This window comes from Arctopsyche grandis, chromosome 5, assembly GCF_051622035.1.
Source record: "Arctopsyche grandis isolate Sample6627 chromosome 5, ASM5162203v2, whole genome shotgun sequence".
Classification (NCBI taxonomy): Eukaryota; Metazoa; Arthropoda; class Insecta; order Trichoptera; family Hydropsychidae; genus Arctopsyche; species Arctopsyche grandis.
In genome coordinates, this window is record NC_135359.1 from 24,246,835 (window position 1) to 24,266,273 (window position 19,439).

Consider the following 19,439-nt stretch of genomic DNA (forward strand, 5'->3'; position numbering starts at 1 on the left):
ATTGAGATCGTCTTTACTTGTCTCTCTCTCCTGCAATCCTCCCTACTACCCAGCGGACTTCCTATATATATATCGAAGAAAGGAACGGCAACAAAATTAAGGTTTCGGGTATCCAGCCCTCTTAAGGTCTGACCGCAATAGGTGACACTGCACTCCAGCGACACAGCGCAGCACATCAGAGTTGGTACCAAAAAACTGTAGATAAAAAAAACAAGGCTTTCATTAGTTTTGTTTATAAAAATTAAGACTATATAAAAAAGGATATATATATAAAAAATATACTGAGATATAAAAATATACATATATAAAATAAAACAAAAAGTACATTTTTTATATATACATACTTTTTTTATTTAGTCTTAATATTTTTATATACAAAACTAAAAGGCTTGTTTTAAAAAAACTTTTTTTTTATCTACAGCTTTTTTGTACCAGCTCTGATGTGCTGCGCTGCCTCGCTGGAACGCAGTGTCGCCTAGTGCGGTTAGACCTTATTACTGAGTGCGTTTAAGAGGGCTGTACACCCGAAACCTTAATTTTGTTACCGTTCCTTTCTTCGATATATATATTGAGTGTATGTATATATTGAGTGTATGCGACAATATATATCAATATATATATATATATATATATTGAGTGAATGCGACAGTTGCGCTTCGAACTGATAAAACGTGTTTTAAATTGACAAAATCGAGGTTTCGTATTCTACTATTTTCTCCTCCAAAACTGGACCAATTTTTAAAAAAACTTCATCATCGTATGAGAAAGATATTTTCTGTGCATCTATTGGCGTATTTTTTTTAAATCGACCGTTAAATAACCACGCTAGACTCTTTTCGTGGGTGTAAAAAAGAGGCGATTTTATAGATGTTTGGCGGCTCCTAGCTCCTATAAAAAATAATTAATCAAAAAAAATAAAACGATAGATGCACCCCAATGGTGGATATCCATAGCATATTAAAAAATAATTTCTCTAGTGCCATAATTGAGGTAGGGAGAAGTATAGTACGTTTGTATGGACAAGGCGCTGCTGTCCAGCCCTCTTAAGGTACGCGCGACAAAGTTTCAGATTTTATTTCGTACCTTAGCAATGTGAAGAAACATCCCATACAAGGTATTTTTAATATAAAATTATTCCATTTATATGATGAGGTGAATTGAAAAATATATAAACTAAACCGAGTTTAAATTAAAAAAAAAACCTTACGATTTTCATATACTTTTTAATTTTTTCATATGATACAAAACATATTTTCCAACAAGAGGTGTTTTCAAATTAGAAAAATCAATCTACCCTAATGTACATACATATATACATATACAAACTCTTAAAATCAGTACATCTATACATTCATACTTGTGCGGACTAAGAGAAGATTATATGTGATAAAGTGAACAGCTTTGTCATAATCCATTCACTTGAATGATATCACATATTATTGCTGTAAAATGTGATATCATTTAAATCGTGAAGTATTTTATACATTTAACAACTGTTGTATGTATTTAAATACATATTATATTTTAAATTTATCAGTGGAAGTAATGAAGGTAAAATATAATAAAACATATGTATATATCGATTAAAATATATCAATTTATTTTGAAAAAAAATACATACAATTAATTGATTTGTAGTTCATTAACATTTAACCATTGAAGATAAGTTGCACATACTAATTTGACGATCGAAAAGAAGTCCTGGTGGACAAATGGCACTCTGTCTCTTGCCGCTAACGCAGAACCAGTATTTACTGCAATTTTTACTGTCACCCCAATATCTAGTATTCAAATCGCAATTGCTACAGACATCATCTACAGACTCCGTTGTTGTTGATGTCGGTATCGGTGTGGTTGTGGTTGTTCCAACAGTTTTGCATCCCGCACTTAGGGGCCAATCGCAGACCTGCAGATTTTAACATTGTAAACAAATAAATATCGGGGACCTTAAAAATAGATTGCTAATAGAAGTATTTTGCAATTGCGGTATAATCTTACGCTAAGAATTGGGTTGAAGTGAAGTCCAGCTGGGCAATTGAATTCCACTGGCTTTCCGAATTCGCAGTAGTAGAATTTGCTGCAATCGGATTCGTGGGGCAAAAGAGTTGCGTTTACGCCATCTACGGCTGGGCATAGTGGTGGCTTTCCGGTCGTTGTTGATGTCCCTCCGGTTGATGTCGATGTCGGTGTGGTTGTGGTTGTTGAGGTTCCAACACCTTTGCATCCCGCACTAAGGGGCCAATCGCAGACCTGCCGATTTCAACATTGCAATAAAATAAAAATCAGGGAACTTAAAAATAGATTATGAGGAAGTATTATGCAATTGCGGTATAGTCTTACACTCAGAGTTGGGTTGAAGTGAAGTCCAGCTGGGCAATTGAATTCCACTGGCTTTCCGAATTCGCAGTAGTAGAATTTGCTGCAATCGGATTCGTGGGGCAAAAGAGTTGCGTTTACGCCATCTACGGCTGGGCATAGTGGTTGCTCTCCGGTCGTTGTTGATGTCCCTCCGGTTGATGTCGGTGTCGGTGTGGTTGTGGTTGTTGATGTTCCAACACCTTTGCATCCCGCACTAAGGGGCCAATCGCAGACCTGCCGATTTCAACATTGCAATAAAATAAAAATCAGGGAATTTTAAAATAGATTATAAGGAAGTATTATGCAATTGCGGTATAATCTTACGCTAAGAATTGGGTTGAAGTGAAGTCCAGCTGGGCAATTGAATTCCACTGGCTTTCCGAATTCGCAGTAGTAGAATTTGCTGCAATCGGATTCGTGGGGCAAAAGAGTTGCGTTTACGCCATCTACGGCTGGGCATAGTGGTTGCTCTCCGGTCGTTGTTGATGTCGGTGTCGGTGTGGTTGTGGTTGTTGATGTTCCAACACCTTTGCATCCCGCACTTAGGGGCCAATCGCAGACCTGCCGATTTCAACATTGCAATAAAATAAAAATCAGGGAACTTAAAAATAGATTATAAGGAAGTATTATGCAATTGCGGTATAGTCTTACACTCAGAGTTGGGTTGAAGTGAAGTCCAGCTGGGCAATTGAATTCCACTGGCTTTCCGAATTCGCAGTAGTAGAATTTGCTGCAATCGGATTCGTGGGGCAAAAGAGTTGCGTTTACGCCATCTACGGCTGGGCATAGTGGTGGCTTTCCGGTCGTTGTTGATGTCCCTCCGGTTGATGTCGGTGTCGGTGTGGTTGTGGTTGTTGATGTTCCAACACCTTTGCATCCCGCACTTAGGGGCCAATCGCAGACCTGCCGATTTCAACATTGCAATAAAATAAAAATCAGGGAACTTAAAAATAGATTATAAGGAAGTATTATGCAATTGCGGTATAGTCTTACACTCAGAGTTGGGTTGAAGTGAAGTCCAGCTGGGCAATTGAATTCCACTGGCTTTCCGAATTCGCAGTAGTAGAATTTGCTGCAATCGGATTCGTGGGGCAAAAGAGTTGCGTTTACGCCATCTACGGCTGGGCATAGTGGTGGCTTTCCGGTCGTTGTTGATGTCCCTCCGGTTGATGTCGGTGTCGGTGTGGTTGTGGTTGTTGATGTTCCAACACCTTTGCATCCCGCACTTAGGGGCCAATCGCAGACCTGCCGATTTCAACATTGCAATAAAATAAAAATCAGGGAACTTAAAAATAGATTACAAGGAAGTATTATGCAATTGCGGTATAGTCTTACACTCAGAGTTGGGTTGAAGTGAAGTCCAGCTGGGCAATTGAATTCCACTGGCTTTCCGAATTCGCAGTAGTAGAATTTGCTGCAATCGGATTCGTGGGGCAAAAGAGTTGCGTTTACGCCATCTACGGCTGGGCATAGTGGTGGCTTTCCGGTCGTTGTTGATGTCCCTCCGGTTGATGTCGGTGTCGGTGTGGTTGTGGTTGTTGATGTTCCAACACCTTTGCATCCCGCACTTAGGGGCCAATCGCAGACCTGCCGATTTCAACATTGCAATAAAATAAAAATCAGGGAACTTAAAAATAGATTATAAGGAAGTATTATGCAATTGCGGTATAGTCTTACACTCAGAGTTGGGTTGAAGTGAAGTCCAGCTGGGCAATTGAATTCCACTGGCTTTCCGAATTCGCAGTAGTAGAATTTGCTGCAATCGGATTCGTGGGGCAAAAGAGTTGCGTTTACGCCATCTACGGCTGGGCATAGTGGTGGCTTTCCGGTCGTTGTTGATGTCCCTCCGGTTGATGTCGGTGTCGGTGTGGTTGTGGTTGTTGATGTTCCAACACCTTTGCATCCCGCACTTAGGGGCCAATCGCAGACCTGCCGATTTCAACATTGCAATAAAATAAAAATCAGGGAACTTAAAAATAGATTACAAGGAAGTATTATGCAATTGCGGTATAGTCTTACACTCAGAGTTGGGTTGAAGTGAAGTCCAGCTGGGCAATTGAATTCCACTGGCTTTCCGAATTCGCAGTAGTAGAATTTGCTGCAATCGGATTCGTGGGGCAAAAGAGTTGCGTTTACGCCATCTACGGCTGGGCATAGTGGTGGCTTTCCGGTCGTTGTTGATGTCCCTCCGGTTGATGTCGGTGTCGGTGTGGTTGTGGTTGTTGATGTTCCAACACCTTTGCATCCCGCACTTAGGGGCCAATCGCAGACCTGCCGATTTCAACATTGCAATAAAATAAAAATCAGGGAACTTAAAAATAGATTATAAGGAAGTATTATGCAATTGCGGTATAGTCTTACACTCAGAGTTGGGTTGAAGTGAAGTCCAGCTGGGCAATTGAATTCCACTGGCTTTCCGAATTCGCAGTAGTAGAATTTGCTGCAATCGGATTCGTGGGGCAAAAGAGTTGCGTTTACGCCATCTACGGCTGGGCATAGTGGTGGCTTTCCGGTCGTTGTTGATGTCCCTCCGGTTGATGTCGGTGTCGGTGTGGTTGTGGTTGTTGATGTTCCAACACCTTTGCATCCCGCACTAAGGGGCCAATCGCAGACCTGCCGATTTCAACATTGCAATAAAATAAAAATCAGGGAACTTAAAAATAGATTATAAGGAAGTATTATGCAATTGCGGTATAGTCTTACACTCAGAGTTGGGTTGAAGTGAAGTCCAGCTGGGCAATCGAATTCCACTGGCTTTCCGAATTCGCAGTAGTAGAATTTGCTGCAATCGGATTCGTGGGGCAAAAGAGTTGCGTTTACGCCATCTACGGCTGGGCATAGTGGTGGCTTTCCGGTCGTTGTTGATGTCCCTCCGGTTGATGTCGGTGTCGGTGTGGTTGTGGTTGTTGATGTTCCAACACCTTTGCATCCCGCACTTAGGGGCCAATCGCAGACCTGCCGATTTCAACATTGCAATAAAATAAAAATCAGGGAACTTAAAAATAGATTACAAGGAAGTATTATGCAATTGCGGTATAGTCTTACACTCAGAGTTGGGTTGAAGTGAAGTCCAGCTGGGCAATTGAATTCCACTGGCTTTCCGAATTCGCAGTAGTAGAATTTGCTGCAATCGGATTCGTGGGGCAAAAGAGTTGCGTTTACGCCATCTACGGCTGGGCATAGTGGTGGCTTTCCGGTCGTTGTTGATGTCCCTCCGGTTGATGTCGGTGTCGGTGTGGTTGAGGTTGTTGATGTTCCAACACCTTTGCATCCCGCACTTAGGGGCCAATCGCAGACCTGCCGATTTCAACATTGCAATAAAATAAAAATCAGGGAACTTAAAAATAGATTATAAGGAAGTATTATGCAATTGCGGTATAGTCTTACACTCAGAGTTGGGTTGAAGTGAAGTCCAGCTGGGCAATTGAATTCCACTGGCTTTCCGAATTCGCAGTAGTAGAATTTGCTGCAATCGGATTCGTGGGGCAAAAGAGTTGCGTTTACGCCATCTACGGCTGGGCATAGTGGTGGCTTTCCGGTCGTTGTTGATGTCCCTCCGGTTGATGTCGGTGTCGGTGTGGTTGTGGTTGTTGATGTTCCAACACCTTTGCATCCCGCACTAAGGGGCCAATCGCAGACCTGCCGATTTCAACATTGCAATAAAATAAAAATCAGGGAACTTAAAAATAGATTATAAGGAAGTATTATGCAATTGCGGTATAGTCTTACACTCAGAGTTGGGTTGAAGTGAAGTCCAGCTGGGCAATCGAATTCCACTGGCTTTCCGAATTCGCAGTAGTAGAATTTGCTGCAATCGGATTCGTGGGGCAAAAGAGTTGCGTTTACGCCATCTACGGCTGGGCATAGTGGTGGCTTTCCGGTCGTTGTTGATGTCCCTCCGGTTGATGTCGGTGTCGGTGTGGTTGTGGTTGTTGATGTTCCAACACCTTTGCATCCCGCACTTAGGGGCCAATCGCAGACCTGCCGATTTCAACATTGCAATAAAATAAAAATCAGGGAACTTAAAAATAGATTATAAGGAAGTATTATGCAATTGCGGTATAGTCTTACACTCAGAGTTGGGTTGAAGTGAAGTCCAGCTGGGCAATTGAATTCCACTGGCTTTCCGAATTCGCAGTAGTAGAATTTGCTGCAATCGGATTCGTGGGGCAAAAGAGTTGCGTTTACGCCATCTACGGCTGGGCATAGTGGTGGCTTTCCGGTCGTTGTTGATGTCCCTCCGGTTGATGTCGGTGTCGGTGTGGTTGTGGTTGTTGATGTTCCAACACCTTTGCATCCCGCACTAAGGGGCCAATCGCAGACCTGCCGATTTCAACATTGCAATAAAATAAAAATCAGGGAACTTAAAAATAGATTATAAGGAAGTATTATGCAATTGCGGTATAGTCTTACACTCAGAGTTGGGTTGAAGTGAAGTCCAGCTGGGCAATCGAATTCCACTGGCTTTCCGAATTCGCAGTAGTAGAATTTGCTGCAATCGGATTCGTGGGGCAAAAGAGTTGCGTTTACGCCATCTACGGCTGGGCATAGTGGTGGCTTTCCGTTTTCTGGAATAACAGTTGGTCTTGATATTGGTGGTAGCGTTGTGGTTGGTGGTAGCTCTACAATTTTGCATCCCGCATTTAGAGGCCAATCGCAGACCTGCAGATTTTAACATAGCAAATAAATAAATATCGTTTACCTTAAAAATAGATTTAAGAGTAAGTATTTTACAATTGCGGTATAGTCTTACGCTAAGAGTTGGGTTGAAGTGAAGTCCAGCTGGGCAATCGAATTCCACTGGCGTTCCGAATTCACAGTAATAGAATTTGCTGCAATTGGATTTGTGGGGCAGAAGAGTTGCATTTACTCCATCCACTTCTGGACAAGTAGCAGACACTCGGACCTCTATGGTATGGGCCAAAGCACCTGCGATGCATAGCGTCAATATCAGTCGTCCTGAAAAGCAAAGGTTGTTTTACTTTCTTTTTAATGAAAATGAAATAAAAAACAGAATCAAGTGTTTTTTTTTTAGGTTATTCGTATGCTTACCCAACATTTTATTTCTGTATGTCGATGAACTTAATTCTTTGTGGTTTTCAGCTGTTTATTTTGGTGTATGAAATGCTGACAGCTCACTGATGAAAAGTATGAGGATGTGAAACCTTTTATAGAAATCTATCGGATTCCGCGATAGATAAAATCATCAAAGAATAATGAGCCCGTCAAAAGTTAATCATACTATTTATTGCACCTTCAGATATCGTTCATACAAAATACGCTGTATTTCGTCACAAGTTTACAATTTCTATGACGTCTGAAGGAATATGATCGATTGATGATCATTTGGTGGTTGACGAAAAAGTGAAAACGGAGTGAATACATTCGACATCATCTTCTTTGTCATTTTATTATGGTTAGGGATGTTGTTATTGATCACTTGGATTATTTGATGGACTTCCATTTAAAATTATATTATTCCATTGAAGCAGACAAAATGGTATCTACATACGTTGCTTAATTTTTTCAGGAATCATCTTCGGACTTTTTGTCAAAAGACAAAAAGTTTCAGACAATGGTGGTATAAGCTTTCTATTTACCACAAGAATTGTATATTTCATTTAATTCGTATCCATCCTGCAGTAATCGTTGCAAACCAACAGATGTAATCTGAACTGAATAACCTTCTAAAAACCATTTAAGATATCATTATCTAGCATACGAACTTTTATGGTTCTAAATTTGAAACTGTAGATTTTCATATTGTATAATAAACAAGAATTCATGTATATACTGAAATAACTAGCGGGCAATACCCAGCGTTTCTCGGGCGGATAAAAGTCCCGACCACTCCATGTCCAAAATGTACAATGTACGATCTGTAGGGTACCATGAGATAGTATACCAAATTTGATGATCTTAAGTTGAAAGCTGTGGATTTGCATATACAGTGCCCAACAGAATTAAGTGGACACTATTTATGTGAACACAAGAACGCGGTTTTCTCAAAAAGTATTTAACATAGAGCTTTATAGTTTTCAAAAATTAAAAAGGTGTTATTTTATGATCCTAATTTAGACATTTCATTTCTTACACTTTATAGCTGTTTCGTTGACATTGCCGCATTCGTAACAATTCAAAAATTGGGTCGTGCGTTCATACAGAACGAATGTGTTTGGGACCCTGTATTTCAGTTATTACTGATACGATTTTTTCAATTTTTTTTTGTGTATTGTCATTCTATCCTTTGAATTTGTAGGAGATAGTTCTTTCGTTAATATTGTTCCCGTGTAGTGTCGTAAAAATAAAATGTCGAAAAAAATCTGAAATTCATGTTTAAGTTCGAAAATTTGTGGTAGAAGATCATAAAATTGGTGTGATATCGCGAGTAAATATCGTATTTCGTATAAGTGCTGCTGAAAAGATTTGGAATAAATTCAAAAACCATGACACTGTTGAAAATTTACCGGGAAGAGGAAGAAAAAAATGAACCAATCGACGGGATGATCGTCTAATTTTTAAGAAAGTAAAGGAAGAACCGACGAAAACTTGTCGGAAAATTAAAGAAGACCTGTCGTTGAATATCTTGGAGAAGACAGTGTCGCGTAGATTAAAAGAAGCTGGCTTCTAAAGCTAAAAAAATGTAGAATGCGGCGCAAACCTTTAAACCAGGAACCAAGTGAACCAAGGGAAGAGATTAAAATTCGCCAAAAAATATATTGCATGTTTTGGAAACGAATTTTGTGGAGTGACGAACGTAAATTTGAGCTGTTCGGCACAAAAAGTAAAAGCCCCATATCATGGCTCAATCATGATATGGGGCTGTTTTTGCTGGAAGGGCGTCGGAGTCCAGCCAAAATAGACGGAATAATGAACTCCGATATGTAAATCGATATAATCAAAGATAATTTAGAAGAATCAGTCGAAAAAAATGGGTCTGGGGAGTTCTTTCATCTTTCAACAGGACAATGACCTAAAACACAAATCGAAGAAAACAATGAAATTTTTCGAAGAAGGTACTATTGATTTAATTGAGTGGCCTCCCCAATCACCAGATATTAATCCCATGGAAAATTAGTGATCTATAATGGACCAAAAATCTTAGATGCTGACACACCAAAAATTAGTTGAAAGCACACACAATAGACTGCAGGCTGTAATTAATTCCAAAGGATCTAATAAAAGTTTAAAAAATATATATATTTACTAGTGTTGGACCCGTTGATTTCAACGGGTGGTTTCGAAAAGGAATTAAAACTCGAATAAAAATAAAGTTAAAGATATTGAATCGACTGGTTTCGGAAAGAAATTGATGCACAAATTACGAATGACAAATTACGAAGTGATTACGAATTACGAATTACGTTTTGTGCATCGCCGACCCCCCGACGCCTTTGCCCCCAGCGCCCCCGATGCCTCCGTCGCTCCGGGGCCTTCGGCCCCAGCGCCGCCGACGCCTCCGACGCCCCCAGCGCCCCCGATCCCTTCGGCATCCCGGGGGCTTCGCCTCCAGCGCCCCGATGCCTTCGGCACCCCGGGGGCTTCGCCCCCAGCGCCGCCGACGCCTCCGGCGCCCCCAGCACCCCGGATGCCTTCGGCACCCCGGGGGCTTCGCCCCCAGCGCCCCCGATGTCTTCGGCATCCCGGGGGCTTCACCCCCAGCGCCCCGATGCCTTCGGCACCCCGGGGGCTTAGCCCCCAGCGCCACCGACGCCTCCGGCGCCCCCAGCACCCCCGATGCCTTCGGCATCCCGGGGGCTTCGCCCCTAGCGCCACCGACGCCCCCAGCGCCCCCAGCGCCCCGAGCGCAAAACTGAAAATATGAAAAAAAAAATTTGTTCCCCATACTGGTTGACGGTTGATCGTCCGTCACATACAAATATTCAAATATACAAATATATATATATTTAGCGACAGTCCGTTTTTATATATAGTATATATATATATATATATATATATATATATATATATATATATATATATCTCATTTTCTCTCTGTCCACTTAATTTTGTCTGTACTGTTCATTTTTCTGTATTTTGCTCCTTTTTTTAATAAACGGTATTGTTTTTTCAATATATTTTTGTTAAATTTTTTTAACCTAAGTATCATGAATATTACTGATTTATTTCATTGTTGAACCGGTTCCTCATCAAACAATTTACAAATTCCACCCTACCTACTACATATTTGTCAATCTAATTGAATATGATTTCAAATTTATAATCTATATACATATGTAATAGTTTAATAGAAAAATATAAGTATACATACATATGCATATTATGTTTATACATATGTAAATATGTATGCATGTACTTATATACAAATATACGTACTTACATACGTAGAAAAAGAGTAAAAAGTCTATTTGCAAATTATACTTTTTTTCTATGTAATTTTTAACACCGAAGAGATCATCGATGGTATCAACTATTTGAATGAACCTCGATAAAGGAATAAAAATACTGTTGCTATCTACTGCGTGAGAATAATGGGATTATAAAATTTAAAAATGGAGTATTTTTCCATAGATTTATATTTATATCGAAATCTTTTAATGCTGAAGATTTTAGCATAACCTTTGTACACTTATTACATACTTATGTACATATATACTGTCACATCGTATCTGAATATTATAATATCAAAGCGTCAAGATATAATTTTTGTTAAAATATATGTATGATAATAAAGTATGATACGATTTTATTTAAACTACTTAACATATATAATATAATAATACATAGCAATAAATTATTTATTGGACACAATCACTTTTACTTGCAATTTGAATGCATTGTAGAGATAATGAATCACTGCTGTACATACATACATATAATACATATGTATTTGAGACATTTGATAAAACATAAGTTTTGAAATTCATAATCTTACATGGATTTTAAAATGTTTTATGACAGCTTCAAATTATGTAAGTTTATGTATTGAATATACAAGGTAACTGCGGCAAATAAGGATCACCTTAATCAAAGCTTCAATATTTTATTTTTTCTTCATCAAAAATTAAACACAAGTAAAGACAAATCAAATATCAAAATGATCAGTAGTTTATTCAGTTTTATTTTTTTATTCATAAGAAAACAGGTAAAAACAAATCAAATATCAAAATCTTTTTTTTTATATATGTACATACTAGTGTACCCGACTTCGCTCGGTATTTGTAATATAAACCGCTTAAATATGGCCAATCTAACATTTTATTAAATTTATTTGAAGTTTTATTTTATTTAATTTTAATAGAATATTCATTTGTCATGGAATCTACGACCCAAACAAACATACATACATACATACAAAGTCTCTTTCGAAATTATATATATTAGATACATCTACATATTGTGCGCATCGCCATTACAAATGAATAATTTATTTTCCGATTACATATTCCGATTTGTGGCAGGTTTTCATAACGCTTTTCAAGAAAACTCGCATTATGTCAGCTAAAATATTTTTACTTTATTTTTTTTATTGTTTTGTATTTTATACGTAGCTTTGGAACTGTCAAATTACACGTCACCGATCCAACCTTGAGCTCTCCCCAATAGTGGCTCAAATTTATATGTATGTTCATACATTGTATGTATATTTCGTTTAAAAACTTAAATCATTTCTGTGAAATGCTTTGTTGTTTTTACATATCTGCGTATTTTAATTACTGCTTATCCATTTAAAACGGAGTTAAGTATTTAATCCGACCGATTACATTTTTTCAATGTACATACGTAGTCCATCTACTAGGTAGTCATATCTACTAGGTCCATACTAGGTAGCCCATCACTTGTTAACCGATTTACCGGTGAATGGCCCGAAAAACAGCTCGGTAATTTATCGGAAAATTACTACTTTTACCGGTAAATCAATAATACATATTCACTGCATTTTATCACATTGCTCTCCTTTATTTCATCTTTTAGCAACACTGGTCAGACCTACTGCTTCATCCAGGAAAACGGATTTACATACAAGAAAACGGATTTACATACAAGGCAAGATGTTTGGATGGGAGAATCTTTGACGTTAAATTTAATAATAAAAACAAATGAATATTCAAATAAAGTAAATTAAATATTTACTTTTAGATTAGCTATGTTTAAGCGGTTTATATTTCAAATACTGAGCGAAGCCGGGTAAACCACTAGTTAAAAATAAAAATCAGTTTGGTAAAAGAACCTACCCAGAAGAAATAAAGTAATTGTGAGAAAGGAAACGACTTTTTTGATGAAATGAAACAAAAATGAAAAACCACTTGAAAAATTACGTCATAACTGTCAGACGATACTGTGAATACAAAATGTTTTCTTCGAATAAAAAAATTTTTTGTCCTTTATAAAATACTAGCGGTATTTGTAATATAAACATTTTGTAATGTAAACATTTTATTTAAAAAAATAAATAAATAAAATAATAATAAAAATATATATAAAAATATATTAAGTCTAGAATCCGGCGGTTGCGCCCCATGCGGCTGGCAGGCAGGGCCCCATGGGGCTGCGCCCCCTACGGGGACTTCGAATCCTTTGAATAAAAAAAAATCGAATCATTTGTTCGATGACGTCACGGATCTACGTACGAACGAACAACCAAGGATATATACATATATACAAAGTCTCTTTCCAAATTATATATTAGATTATTTTTTTTAAATAATTCATTACCAGTCATACCTTTCTTTGGGCAATATATCTTTGTACAAAAAGTAGTTTATTTTTGATATTGAAATTGTCTATTCATATTAGCACAGCACATACCGCCAACTGCACTTAACCAGAAAGAACAAGAATTTGTTAGGTTATAGTCAACAGTACAATTTTCTCGATCTACTGCTTCCATGCTCTGTTTTATAGACTCGATACTTTATATCACTTAAGGATCACTTCCTCTTATAGAATGTTGATCCAATCATTATAGTTTATTCGATAAAAATTGGCCAAGGACAGATTTGAACGTGCGTTCTTATACGTAGTTACATCTAACTGTCACCGCTGAATTATTTAAATTTGCCACTCATCGTCACCGTCTCGTCGTCAGGCAGCGAAGCATCGCTGATGTTTGTGCAACTCGACTAGATGCAATCTCTGATGCAACCGCGTCAAAATCAACCGATTTGATTGATGCCGATCGGCGAACGGAAGACACAGATTTTAACGTCCACTTGAGATCCGATTACCGCTAGTCGTTCGGTTATATCATAGTTGTTGAGAAACACTAGCGAATAAGTGTACACTTTTGACTTCGACGGAGCGAGATCGCCGCGTTTCTTTTTTTTATTTGTCTTTTTTCGGACCTAACTGTTTCAGAATTCGAACTCGCCTGTTGAGCGGGCTCGATGAGCGTAAAATGACTCGATTGATTTTCACGAGATGTAACACATAGATACCGACTAAAATAAATATGTGAGGCTATTGATCGCCTTATGATGAGATCGCGTGTTTTATTATATAATAATTTTGCGTCCGTTTTTTTGTTTGTTCTTTTGTCGAGCTAAACATACCTGGATGACTTCACGTTTGAAAACATAATATGATAAAAGAATTGGTGGGTTGGGTTGGGAAATTTTTAGATTTCTTATATAAGTCAATTACTATATTTCATTTAAAGTAATTCCAAGGCTGTGGAGTCGTTAAAAAACACGACCCGGCGACTTTTTTTTCCTGTGGGGATAATTTTGTAATATTTTTGGAGTACTAATACAAAGCGCAGCATATATACAATGTATTATAAAATTCATTGAAAAAAATAAATTGGAATACTCTTTAGTTGTAATTATTCGAAATAGAAACGTAACATTGCCAAATTTTGCACTTTTTTAAAATCTTTATTCTGTTTTAATTTAGAAATATTAATAACTAGTGCTGTGCCCGTTGATTTCAGCGGGGGACCTCGTAAAGGAATTGATGTTATATATGTTATATATATAAAAAATAAAAATATATTATCCTGGATAAACTAAAATTCTGGGCCCCGGAAAATCATAGAGTTTTAAGAAAACATGATATATTTTTGCCAATTAGGGCTAAATCAAACGTGCTCATGAACTCCCCCCTCTCGAGAGCTGTTCGACTCCTTAACTTACTGGCACATTACTTGGACCTCTTCGATGCCAGTTATGTTGAGTTGGTGGAACACATCCTAAATAGCACGATATAAATTTTTCAATCTTATTTCTTTGTTTTTATTTTGTGTACATATTTTTTACTTGTTTTTTATTATTTTTTTATGATGTTTTTTTTTATTTATGATTTTTATTAATTTTTATGATTTTTATTATTTGTATTATAATCACATTGACGCTTTGGGGCAACCTGTCAAGTCTCTGTGGTATTGATTTTTTTTAAATAAAATAAAATATAAATATATTGTAAAGTAATTTATAGGCGCGCGCGCGCGTATTGATATTAAAAATTCCAGTGCGCTTATTAAACGCTCGTCGTTCACCCACGTCGAAATTATGAATGAATGTGTGTATTCGTGGATGTGTGTATGTGAGTACGTTCCCGCGCATCTGACGCCGACGCCACCCGTTCCAACTCAGGCGCTCAGATCCCCACTTTCCCGCGTCTCCTCGACACGATCGTTCATCACGCCACATCCCTATGCAAAACGTATACTCCTGGCATTCTAAAATTTTATTTTTTTATTAAATCTCCATACTTGTCCATGCATCCTCCACATACATACATACATCGCTTCCGTTTTTATATACATATGTTATATTTATGAATTTGAATTTGTATCATAAAAAATAAGAACGACTATTTTTACCGAAACATATTTTTTAAAAACCATATAAATTATAAAATGTATGGTGTTGTGATTGAGGTGGCCGGCAATGTACATATAATGAGTGAGCTGATTGATGTAAACCATTAACTTTTAATGATTATTTTTTTCTTTTCATATTTTATATTTATTTTTATTCATGTACGTATTAACATACTTATTAAACGTAGACATTTAGCGTGTCGAATTTGTTAAATATCTGGCCTCTCCTCTATTGGACCTAAAAATAGATAGAAAATACTGCATACGATGGGTATTATTAAATCACTCTTAGTTAATAATTCAATATTTATATTCATTGTTAAATAACGTCTTCAACTCTAAAGCTCTGGATAATTGAGTACTAAATTTCCCTATACTCATCAATCGTTGTGACTTCATTTTTTTGTCATTTGTCGAAGCAAACTGATAAAATTGTTTATCATTGTGAAATACATACATAGCTAATATTGAAAATCGAGCATTTAATATTATCTTTATTTACGCTAAAACAAATATGACTCATTTTCATTTATACTCACCGGAAACTTTCACATTAAGTTATCTACCTTAAATGTGCATTTTAATCTATTCCTCAATTTCAAAATCGCACACTGCGAATTACGTGCATTGTTTTAAAACCTCAGTATCGTCCTTGGCTTTGAACCTATCGGAACTAACAGACCTGTAATATTTCAAGTTTGCAATTTAGTCAAACAAGGCGGTGATTTTTTTCGTTCAACTGAAATCAGCATGGAAGGCCACGCATATTTGGTATTTTTTTTTCTATCATTATAATATAAACAATTTATACAGTATTGATATAAATTTTCCATAATATAGGCTAATTTGATTGTTTTATTTTTTTTGCATAATTTTTTCTCGCATGCTATTGTTATCTGTTGTACTTAATTAACGCAATCAGTGAGATTTCAAGCATTGTTCTCAATGTTTATTTATATCAAGTATGTATTATGCATATTTCGTCTAATCATCAAAGTGTTACATATGTATGTATGTATATGCTTATCAACAAATACATAATAAAGATTTGTATCCAATTCGAATGTAGCAGATTCGATCCTTCAATCCCCGGGTGAAAGCGAAAATTCGAATCCGTTCCATTTTCCGCTCGAACGGTAATTGGTCGAGAGTTCTAATTTTTTACCATTTTCGTCGGCTAAATTCTATTGTTTAGTGAAGCGCATTTCTTTTCCTAACAGTCCATTCGCTTGTGGTTTTTAAGGTACGTGCGTGCACATTATCGACACGAAAATTTGAATAATGAATCGTTTTATTATGCAGTCGGTTTATAAAAACAAAGTTCGAAAGCAACCTTTGAAAATTATTCGAAATTCACGTTTTTGTATACGTACATATCTTATCGGCGAATTCGTCTGTTGCAACAATTGCAAATTTACGACGCTTTGTTTTGCTTCAGTATATAAGCACGCTTATCTTACATGTACATATGTATTTATTTCATAGTGCATATTTTATTTTATATGTACGTATATCATCCAAATTATGTCATAAGAACACTTAAATCCGAGTTGTTTAATAAAGTTGTGAACTTTGAATATTTTTTTTGAAAAGAAATAAATAAATTATGCACATTTTTTCATTAGACACATTGCAAAATTTAATTAAACATTAGTTAAATTATTTGAAATTAATTTAGTTTAGCATTTAATTTTAATTTAACAGAAATGCTGCAAATATATCGTTTTTCCCAGAGAGTGGCTTTAAATATTAATTATGATTTTATAAAAATGTACTTTGGAGTTAAAAAAAATATCGCTATATTCAAATAAGAATCAATCTACATATGAGTCGAAGTCGAATTTTTTTTAGTTTACACCCGGTTGGTCTAAATTATGCAATGAAAATTTTGTCTACTAATTATTTCAAATGAATTATTCATATGCATGCATTTCGTTAAAAATAAATATATGCAATTTCCACGTCTTGTTTTTTTTATCAAATTCGTAGGCGTATATTAAAGCATCGAAGTCATTTTATTTTATCATCGAACATTATACATACATACATACCGGTGGCGTGTGGTGAAAATCTTCCTGTTTTTGTCGCACAAAGACTTCTGTGTGCGCGAGCAGGATACAAGGGACTCGATATGACGTCACCTAGTCTTCTAGTATCCTGCTCGCGCACACATATGTAAGGCTGTGCGACACAAACAGGTAGAATTTCACAGCACGCCACTGATACATACATTTATATTATCCAGAACTACACGTCAACAGCCCGGCACAGCACTGCATGGAAAAGCCTACTTAAATTCATATTATACAGCACCGACCATTTTCAACACGTTCATACTTGTTATGGACGAGTGCCAGGCAAAATCGGCTGACATATACATACATTGCAGAGCCCGGCGATACGGTACACTATTGCTTGCGTCGTATTGTCGAGGCAATACTGACGTTTCCGAAAAGATTAATATGCACAAGGCAACAATTGGTAGCCAAAGAAAACCGGTTATGCTTGATACGTTTCAGTGACATGTACTGCTGTATAACATTTGTCATATCTCTTTTCATTCGCTGCACCGCTTCCTCGGTTACGGGGGTCGCGAGACCAACTAGAGCAGTTATATAATAATTTATATCAATTATTACATTAATTGATATAAAATAATCTGGATAGATCGTTTCGATTAATTGCTGTTTCGGATACGCCACGTATATTTGTAGGTATATTACGGAACATGTCCTATATTCCTATCTCTCTTGCTATCTCAACTTATTCAGCGTTTTGAGGTTCGCTTATAATTTGCAAAAAATTCTCTAGATGTCACTTATGTATGAATTCGCATTGTATAAAATACGAATTCCATAGAATATTTTTCGTACTGCTGTTTACATGCAGTTGCCTCAAATCAGTTATTTCAACGTTGATAGAAAACGATAATTATATCTGTACTTTGTTAAACATTTTATTTCGTTTTTTTTTTTTTTGGTAAATCCATCGATTTCACTCAAAATTGCCACGTTTTACGCGAAATAAAATTTTCATCTTTATGGCCAAGATTTTTTTTTCAAGAGCACGCGCTTGCATTGTTCGCGCCCCACTTACACAGTGAATATTGACAATAGCTCTTTAATCCGCGTGCAATTCGTATCGAAATTTTTCGGTTCCATTTTTTAGTTGCATATCGATTTTCCTTTACAATCTTTTGTTGTTGATTTTTTTATTTTAATCTTAATTTCTGCTCGTTTTTCTCTGACCTGTCCGTTTGGGTGTTCCGTACGATTGGTCACCGCGACCCGGTTGATTATCCAGGTGAGAAACGATCATTGCGGCGATACACAATTACGCGAATTATCACACGTTCTTGTATCATTGTCTCGTTTTGATTCGCAAACAATCCATGTTTATGTACATCGTTACCGACTAAACTTGCATACGCGGCCAGAATACGATTTTCCAGGTCGCGCGATTTTCCTATCTATTTTTCGATTATCCGAACCAGTGATGCACAAAAGTAGATATCCTGAAGATTTGCCCGAAATCTACAACTTCCTCTCCGAACATACGCGTATATATTGGCTTTGCACACTTTGATTATTCCTACGGTTACCGTCGTTAATACGTATTGTGTGAATCATCATCGTTGATTACGCAAACAATTTTTTGCCAATTTCGATTATGGCGCGAGCTGGTTGTTGTGCACAAAAGCGCACACACACCCTTCAATAGCGAATCGTCGAAGGATTAAATCAACGTGTGCAATTCGAACCAAAAAGGCTTTGAACTCATGATTCATGCTACCTTAGTGGGAGGATGCAAAGTACGTGCATTGATCGACGAACATACGGCATTATTACATTTGCATAAATATTTATTTGCCAAATTCAATGGTAAACATCCGTTGTAATATTCTTCATACTCCATAATGTGTATGGATGTACCTCTTGAGTAGTACCTACATACATACTATATATTGATGAAACACTGTCGAACCTTTGATTTATTTATAATTAACGTTGTGAAATAACAACAGCATTCCCTTGCATCTTTTGACGGCGATGATGTTTCACGTGTCTTTCGAAACCTTGCCTTTTTACACCCGGCCCACGTGTATCACAGAAGGTGTGCAGAGAGATAGATGCTCAAGGAAATCGTATCCGTATGACTAATCGTTCTTTTGTCTGGCGATAATAGTGTGTAATGTTGATGATGATGATGATGATGATGTAGTACCAATAACAAACACCTCGCTTGCACGCGACTTGCGAAAAGTTGCAAATGTCTTTTTAAATAACTCATATTGTTC

General features: G+C 37.1%; 2 protein-coding genes across 3 annotated transcripts in view; one reads left to right on the top strand and one right to left on the bottom strand.

The window, feature by feature from the left end:
* The window catches only part of jvl (javelin-like), a 134,884-nt gene that overhangs the window by 96,569 nt on the left and 18,876 nt on the right, over window positions 1-19,439 (top strand). The window lies entirely within an intron of this gene.
* On the bottom strand, window positions 1,575-7,518 carry LOC143912161 (uncharacterized). Its single transcript, XM_077431392.1, has 18 exons — window positions 7,411-7,518; window positions 7,112-7,317; window positions 6,772-7,020; window positions 6,430-6,681; window positions 6,088-6,339; window positions 5,746-5,997; window positions 5,404-5,655; window positions 5,062-5,313; window positions 4,720-4,971; window positions 4,378-4,629; window positions 4,036-4,287; window positions 3,694-3,945; window positions 3,352-3,603; window positions 3,010-3,261; window positions 2,683-2,919; window positions 2,341-2,592; window positions 1,999-2,250; window positions 1,575-1,906 (listed from the first exon to the last, which is right to left on the bottom strand). Exons 1-18 carry the CDS (start codon window positions 7,415-7,417, stop codon window positions 1,643-1,645), a joined length of 4,239 nt encoding a protein of 1,412 aa, XP_077287518.1. The 5' UTR covers window positions 7,418-7,518; the 3' UTR covers window positions 1,575-1,642.